The 9,141-nt window shown below is 37.9% G+C and overlaps 1 protein-coding gene across 1 annotated transcript; it reads right to left on the bottom strand.

The window, feature by feature from the left end:
- Positions 1-1,255: 1,255 nt before the first annotated feature.
- Positions 1,256-8,932, bottom strand: LOC126808458 (uncharacterized). Its single transcript, XM_050533170.2, has 3 exons — positions 7,388-8,932; positions 3,756-6,727; positions 1,256-3,074 (listed from the first exon to the last, which is right to left on the bottom strand). Exons 1-2 carry the CDS (start codon positions 8,756-8,758, stop codon positions 3,758-3,760), a joined length of 4,341 nt encoding a protein of 1,446 aa, XP_050389127.1. The 5' UTR covers positions 8,759-8,932; the 3' UTR covers positions 1,256-3,074; positions 3,756-3,757.
- Between the last annotated feature and the right edge of the window lie 209 nt (positions 8,933-9,141).

Consider the following 9,141-nt stretch of genomic DNA (forward strand, 5'->3'; position numbering starts at 1 on the left):
GAAGAATATTTGTATAATACTTCTGCTTTTGTAGAATTTACAGAACTGTTCTAATTTTACAGTCAACTGGCGTGGTTGGTTCGATTCCCCGGTTGTACGTGACAAGGAGTGGGGTCGCCTGTCCAACCTCGTGGGTTTTCTCTGGGTCCTCCGGTTTCCTCCCACTGCTAAAGACCCCTACAGGCAAGCGAATTATTGAAATAAAATTGAACCATGTGTTAGTCCCGAAATGACCTAGTGTGTGTCGAGTGGACGTTAAACCCTCCCTGTCTCTCTCTCTCTCTTGCCGGTTTTCCTTAGGCCCAAAATATTATCTAAATCATTAATTAGACATTGATTAACTTATGCAGACCATAATCAACTCTCGATGTCATCGCTAGCCTGCGATATTTACTGGATTGGAATCCCATCTGCTGCTCAATAAAAACAAATGGATAATCGAGACTACGTTTTTTATGTACGGACATTAGTAATGATGAGTGGATCAATTTGACTGAAATTTTAAGCAAATTCCCTTTACATTATCAAGTTTTAACTATTATAGTCAGAACTGCCAGCTCTTTATCTAATCTCCCATAATGTAACTTTAATTGTCTCGGCAAGATATCTGGCTATTTCTTGAAATTTAAAGGCTATTTTCAAAGCACAATCGCATATGTTACTCAATATGAGGTAATGATGAGAATGTTTTTCTTTGTAATACTTATATGGCTGGCATATATATATTGCTGAAAAATTATCTCATTAAAACACAGATCCTATTTCGTTTCGTTTTTTATAGTTCAAAATTTCGTTTTACTTGTCTTCACAACACTAGGAACTGGAGAAGTTGTTATATAACACGCGTTCTAGTTGATCTGAGAAATTAGCCAATGAAACGGTCTGTTACGGCGAGTTCTTGGCGTGCTCTGCACGGAACTGTGTGTAAACCCCAAGAAACGTCAACGCTGATTGATTAATCAATGTCTGACGTCAAAGGTCAAAAGCCGCTCGTACGACCCCTGACACGACTTTCCAGTACAACTGGTCAGATCTTCATGTAGTGTAGGCCATCGATAGTATAAAAGAAGGAAACGAAATATAGATCTGTATTTTAACCAGATTGATAATGAACTAATTGGTTATTCTAACAATGTTGCTTAGAATAGAATGAATATGTGACGAATTAATATCTGCCTTGCCTTCAGTTTCATAGTCTGCAGACTTGAAACAATAACATAGTTTTCATATTATAAAACCAACATTGACTCTACAGAAAAATCAGTTTTAATCATTGAATAATAAAATATCACACGTATAACAAATATTATATAACATTATGTATTAATGGCAACTACAAGCCGGACTCTTTTCAAGGCTTTTCTTATATAGTTATTTAGAGGGTGAGAGGTTAGTCAGACCGGTAAGGCCACTTTATTTAAAATTATCAGCTTCCGAATCTTCGAAGGTCTTGAAGAATTGTCACACAGATTCCCTTCCAAACGACCAACAATACTGTTTTCACAGATATATTTCAAGCCATTTTACGACGTGTACGAGTATGTTAGAATTTGTAATCAGTAAATGTATTCTTTCGCATTGCACACAAGTTTCAATAATATATGGTGTAGATACTTTAAAGTTCAGAGATGCCCTTTTTTGGATAGGTTAATGGCTATCTGATTAAAACACAGATCCTATTTCGTTTCGTTTTTGTTATAGTTCAAAATTTCGTTTTACTTGTCTTTACTACACTAGGATCTGGAAGAGTTGTTATATAACCCGCGTTCTGGTTGATGTGGGGGATTAGACAATGAAACGGCCTGTTGCAACGGGACTGTCGATATTCCATCCCTGATTGGTTAATCAAATGTCTGACGTCATAAGGTCAAAAGCCGGTCGTATGACCCCTGACAGTGACATGACCTCCCACTACAACTGTTCAGATCTTCATATAGTAGAGGCCGTTCAAAGTATAAAAAAACGAAACGAAATATAGATCTGTATTTTAATCAGCTTAGGTTAATGGTTGAGATTCGGAATAATATAAGGTATCTTAATGACGGAATCCGTGTGAAAACTCTCAAAAAACTTCATTATCGAAATAAAAACCAAAAAACCCCACCAAAACAGTCACTTAACACTAATAAAGCAGTTCAGATTTAAAACAAAAAAGAAATAATCTATAAAATGCATCAACCGGAAGATAACACTCTTATAAAATATTATGTTGATCAGAAGATAAAATAAGACTCTCTTATAAAAGGTAAACTTTTACAAAAAATAGAATTTTATTTAGCTTGTTCTCTGTCAATCTCTTGCAAAATGTGGACGTATCTTGCTAGGCAACCGCTGATTTCTTTTGCCTAAATCAAACAGGTAATACTTCTCTCGTTAGGTTTTATCCCCCGGTTGATTGCCATAACAAATTTATCAAATTAGAAGAATAAATTCAACGAAACATTCGCCAATAGGAAGCTAGAACATATCCCAAGGCAAGCAAATATCGGAAATTCAGGTATATTGGTCGTTATTGATACGTACAATAGTACTGCATGGACCAGGAACTGAGCATGACGTCATCTTGGAATTGTGACGTCATATAAAAGCTGATACACAGTTTCAAATCGATCATACTTGAATAGGCGCGGTGGGTTGTTTTCGAAGAACAACATGGCGAGTAGGTTTGGGGACCAGTTCCCAGTCCAAAAAAATAACCGATTGTACATTTCGAGTATCTCTGATAGTGATTTTTTCTCCTTAGATAGTACCAAATGGGGCGAAAATTAGAGTGGCTTTCAAAATTCGATAACCTTCGCAAAGACAATAATTCTATAAGTAATTATAAGAAATTGTTGAAATCGACAGGAATTCTGAATCTCACTAATGAGAAAAATAACCGGGTAGAGTAGTCTCAAGAGGCTAAGGTAGATGGACGGACAGATGTGAGGACAACATACGACCACACGAATATAAAAGATACGGACGAATTGTTCGAGAAGCGTTCAAGTTAAACCTAAGTGTTGCTGTTGTCTGTTAGGAAATGTTGCACCATCCCACCCAGATGTACGAGTAAAATGTCTTCGTTTGTAAATCTGAAATGATATCAAATAAAAGTTTTAAATTTACCAACCGTATACCAGAAAACGAAATCTGCTATAATGTTATAAAGAAACATATTCCAATTAGCTATAACAGTTTGCGTTTTGATAAATAAAATTAATCCGAATTAAACTCTAACAAACCTCCAAAATCGATTTAAAAACACGGACCTATGCTGTAACTTGCACCGGGAGATGGTCTCCTTTAAACACCGACAGGTGTGGTGCGTCACTTGGGTCATCAAAACCTTTTGATACAGAGAGCCCAATGACTGCTGGTTGTACTCTTGCACAGTTCCTTCATACATCTTCTCAGATTCACACGGAACAATACAATTTAACACGAATTAGCTTGTATAAAATCTTCGTATGTAATAAGCAAACAATTTCATTAGCTTCTTTAAGGAATCGGGGTTGGGAGCCCGAAGAGTTGCATCATATGGTCTGTCTGGGAGTCAAAAGGCGTGAGTGTCCAACCGCGTGGGTGTTCGCCGGGTCCCCGGTTTCCTCCCACAGCTAAAAACCCCTACACGCAAGCGAATGTTTGAAATAACATTGAGTCATATGTTTGTCCCGGAACGGCCTAGTTTGTGCCGAGTGGACGTTAAACTCTCTCTCTCTCTCTCTCCCTCTCCCTCTCTCCCTGTCTCTCAGCAATAAAATTATTAATATTACCATTATTTATCCTGCTCGCATATTACCAACCACTGACCATCAACTGATGTTCCATTTGGGTACGGGATTTCACATTTTTGCCCACAATGGGCACACGCAGCTCTCACAAAGACTTTCTTCTTGTCCGCACAAGACTTCAATGAGATTACAAAGTATGGTGAACTTTTGGGATCAATAGATAATACATTACACCGAATAACAGACTTGCCTCGGAACTCAAAAATCACTCCTCCGGCATACCTCTTGAAGCAAAAGACATTTGGTACATCTTCATCGTGCTGCTTCTTCTGAACTGTGGTCGGACATTTTGGAGCATGGTCATCACATTGACATGTTGGGTAAACAGCAAGTCGAAACAAACCATTGCTGTAAAGCGCATGTTCAGTCACACAATCCCAATACTTCTTTAGGAAGCGCATTCTTCTGAAGCTGCTTTGCTTCCAGTATTTTAATTCACATCGGTATCTTAAATCATTATTTAATTCTCTTAATTTAATTTCAATCGTGTTTTTATTCAGCATGGCGTACTCCAACTTCCCCTTAATCTCAACTTGATCGCCATGATTCTGTTCTATGGTGTAAACGTGAAATTCTTGTTTTGCAAGTTTTGTTAAATATTCGGGACTATGTTCATTATTGTAATAGAGACACTTGAATATTAGACGGTGCCCTTCCTCAACACACAGTTCATTCTCTATAACAAAAGGTTCAAACAATACAAGATTATTCTTGCGCTGTAGAGCTGTTTCCGTATTATTAGCTAGGACTGATGACACGAACTCGGAACCCTGGAACATAACATAGCGAGGAGAATACACGAATAGTGTGTGATCTTTATATTGAATAAATGGCTGGAATTTATTAGAAATGTTCGGATCAATACAAAGTTTTGTAGATTCTCCAAAGATGATGGCCTGTGGTTTATCATAGATGTCATTGATATAGGAAATAGCTGCACAAAGTACTTCCTTCAAGCTCGAACAGCTTTCCATATAATACTCAAACTTTCCCGGGGACCTTAATTGGATTACTTCCACGTCTATGTTGAAACTGTACTTCCGGAGTGTCTCATTTATTTCTTGGGTTAGCTTCATACTTCTCAGATGCGCAAGGGCCATCTTAAAAGTAAATTCGATGTCTGATACATCATCGGAAAAGAATTCAATATGGATGCTAGATGAAGAGGTTATTGCAATGTTGACATTTTCCTTGAACTGTTCACCTTTAATGGTATGAATTGATTTCGCGCCATATTCAACTCCGATACTGACGAAGTCTATCAGTTCTAAATAAATATCTCTCAGTTCTTTTGTTGTTGCAAAAGAATCTAATGTATGACGTAGATAATTTGAAATGGTGATTACTTTAAAACTAGCTTGTGCTTTCCATATCGTTCGCATAGCATCTACATCCATGAAAATGTTCACATTATTTTCTAATGCCCGTTGCCATGGTATAAGTAGCTGGTTATCGAAGTGACAGAATGTTTCTGTGTCCTTTCTGCATCTTTGAAGAAAAGATGATTCATGAATCACATCCTTGGAATAATAACCTTTAGTAGTAAATGTTAATGGATCTTTAGCTGACAGAATGTGGGGATATGCCTCCTTGGGCAAAATCTTCAGAATTGCGAGAACGGCTGACTTGTCTGGTGCGAAATACAGCACACCATTAAAACTAACCATGCACAGAGGGCCTTCTCCAATCATCTCGCCCTGCTTATCAAACGATACGAATCTCCAGCAAATGCAATTTCTCTGAATATGTGATGTATTACTCTCCAATTTGAAGTTCAAAGAAGGGTGTTTTTCTAACTTCAACAATACTGAGTCCGATTCGTCATTACTTGTATTTTGTTCTGTGATCAGTTGCCATAGTCCTGATGGAATTTTAAAGTTCCCTAGTGGCCAACAGTTGCAGTAGTTTTGAAAAATAAAATCGACAATGCCTGCTATGTCTTTCATGAAACGTAAACACGCCGAATGTATCCAATCAGCAATTGTTTCTGCCGAGGAAATCCGTTGTGGTAACCCAGCTACTCTGGATACAACAATTAAGTCTTTGACGTCGGATTCTGTCAAAACAAGTTTTATGGGCAGGTCAGCTTTGACAAATAATTTGCCTATCTCAGATTCTATAACAGCGTACCATATTGATATGTTGATCCCTTGAAGAACTTGATCTCTTTCAAGTTTGGAAAATTCACGATCATAATCAATGGTGGCCAAACCCCACTGGTTAAATGTTTTTGTGGCGTGAACATTGATGAGAAGATTTCGATCCGTTCTGGAATATGTGAAACTACAGTTGCTGCTGACTGGAGAATTTTTAATTACCAGTTTCTCTATAGGTAATGGGATGTGAGAAAGGAGACTCCTGGCCATAACTATTGAAGATATCTCTGGGTGCAGATTGTGCGCAAAATACTTTCTTGCAGATCTGCCAAGAATGTCGAAGCTCATCATGTCCAGCTCTAAGATGAATTCATTTCCCGTTGTGATCTTTTGGAAATCAAAAATATTGTATTCATCTTCGGTTTGGTCGAGGAGGAGTCCATCGCCATAGATGCAGATGTAAGCGATATAACATGTTCTTAAGATTTCGTAAAGTGGAAATGCCTCGGAGTCGTATTGTAAATGACCGTCACTGATTGTGAATTCCCACGATATTACAGACCCCAGTTTCCCATAGCCTTGCCTTCCAGAAGATGAGAACGTCTTCACGTATCGGACCTCAATTTCTTTTACGGGTTTAAGTAATGTTTTAACACTCTCTAACATATCTTTTGGGTAATGATCTTTGATGAATTCCATGTAAAGGGAACACGAATGAAGTACACTTTCAAGCCCACCAAGTCGAGACCAAACACTTTCTTCCATAATAGTAAGAACAGCAGAGGTGGTCAGTGCCTGATTCTGGATGGCAGACCAGTTGACTCTTATATTAACATCAATGTCTAGATCGTCCTTAACCTGAAAATACAGATGTTAAACTTTTCACGTAAAGATAAAAATTTAAACTGTTTAAAAATTTAATCCTTTTTGGGAATTATTTCAAATTGCAAAAATTAATGAATACATTAAACATACATTATGCAAGAGCTAAATCCGTCTATTGCAGGTCTTTCTTTAGGCCTGAAATGTTATCTAAATTATTAATTAGACATTAATTAACCTATCCAGACCATAATCAACTCTAGATGGCATGGCTAGCTTGCAATCTGTAGTGGATAATGAGCCGATTTACTGCATAACTTTCCTTCACGATTTAATGATTAAATGGATAATCGAGACTATGCTGTTTATCGTACTGACATTAGTAATGATGAACGAGGATCGGCGGAAATTTCATTCGCTTAGTTCTGGGTTCATAGTGGATCAATTTGAATGACATTTTCAGCAAATTGCCTTTACGTTATGTAGTTTTTAACTATTATAACGAGGACTGCCAACAAGTAATCGAATCTCCCATAATGTATCTTTAAGTAACATCAACTAATATAATATAATCTCTCATACTATAATTTATGTTCACCGAGATGTAAAAAAACAAGAAACAAAATATTATTGGTCAGAATATTTTCAAGTGGTATGCGTTTCATAATATACATCACTATAGAGAGCTAGGCTTACCCTTTCCTCAAGGTCTGGAATAACATCTCTGATAATCTTCATCTTTAGGAGGCCAGCAAAGGAAACTTCTTCAGGAGGTGCACTGGAACAATTAAACCTTGGAGAAGAACCAGATTCTCCTGACTTCATCTGCACAGCATCCAAGAGAGCAGTATCCTGGCGTATCAACGTGGGTTCGGAACTGTTCGTGCAAATAACACGTATGGATTCTATTTGTTTCCAGGCATCAGTGTCGAAAGATATCAGGCATGGGTATCTCTGTAGTATGTGGACTACTATTTGCCTTCGTAGTGCAATACCCGATATGGTTGGACACTGCTTCTCAAACGTAGCTGTATCAACATTTATTTTCTTCCCGTACATCATGCTTGGTATTATAGACTCCATTATCGCATATGAATCAATAATATTTAGTACATCAGACTTTATGAAAGTACTTATTTCATAGCAATCGGAATCGCTGATTCGATTGGTTTCCGAATCCCATTTCTCATCGCCGGGTTTGCGGTATCCACAGACTAAACTGATCGGCAAAGGAATAGCTTCTTTAATCTCAGCCAGTTTGGTCAAATGTTCGTCGATTTTAGTACCTGATTCTTGTATAAGGTTCATGATATAAGCAACGAGTTCCATATTACCCAAATTAATAGCATGCATTAGTGACTCGTTTGCAGGATTTATAAGGATATCTTTGTAGTTTTCTCCGATAAGTTTGATAGTTTGGATACGATTGTACTGGATCGCACGTCCGATGACACCCGATGCGACTTCTGCCGATATAACATCGTGTTCCTTTATCATCTCAGATGCGATATCGTCCATTCCAGGATGTGACAGTACTTCCAGAATTGGCAGCGCTTGTCTACTTTGCATTAATATCAATCCAACATGTTGACGTCCACCTTTAAATCCCATGGCAGCGAGTGCAGCCTTTAATATTTTGCCACCTTCTTCTTTGGTACTTTCGTCTTTTAGTGAAGGGTGGATGTTTTTTACCCATCCAAAAATGGTTTTTAGGTTAGTCGGATGATTACAGACACGTTCATTTGGATTCCATACATTTCGAATGGGTTTATTGCTTTCCGAGAGTTCTGAGTCAGAAGAGTTTAAGTATTTTTGATATATATTTGACCATCCGATGCATAAGTCAAGAGTACACAGTAGGCAGACGTGGTCCGTGATGTCGTGTTCAGAGTGACCTCCAATCAGGGATTCAAAATCTAGACCATCTATTAACACAGGAACGATATCGTGTTTCCCTAAAAGAACTGCAATCATAGCTGGAATGTAACCTTGTGCGTTTTTGGTTTGACGTAGACGAATACTATCGTCTTGTTTGTTTACCATGTTTATTATATGGTTGTCTCCCATGGCAACAGCATGATGAAGTATCGTATCGTTATTGGGGGTCGTTACTTCCCGCCCTTCGCCCGTCTCCCAGAGAATTGAAAAACACGCAAAAGCTCTGAACTCAAGTGAGGCAGTCAATGGAGTATACTGTGTCGTGGAGGGTTTCTTACGTATATCTAACGATGTATTCAGCCATGTTTTTAGTTCTCCCGGTACATACTTTTCACAATATCTTATCAACGACTGGAGAGCTCTTGGAAATGAATATGTAGCTAATACATGAAAATATGGGAAGTCTTCGTAGCTTCTTTTCATATCGTCGACAAGAATCTTCATTTCCGTATTGATAAACACCCATACTGCCGCTTGGTCACCTTTTATGATATATCTGTCTAATGTAATTT

The sequence above is a fragment of the Patella vulgata genome, chromosome 1 (assembly GCF_932274485.2).
Source record: "Patella vulgata chromosome 1, xgPatVulg1.2, whole genome shotgun sequence".
Lineage (NCBI taxonomy): Eukaryota > Metazoa > Mollusca > Gastropoda > Patellidae > Patella > Patella vulgata.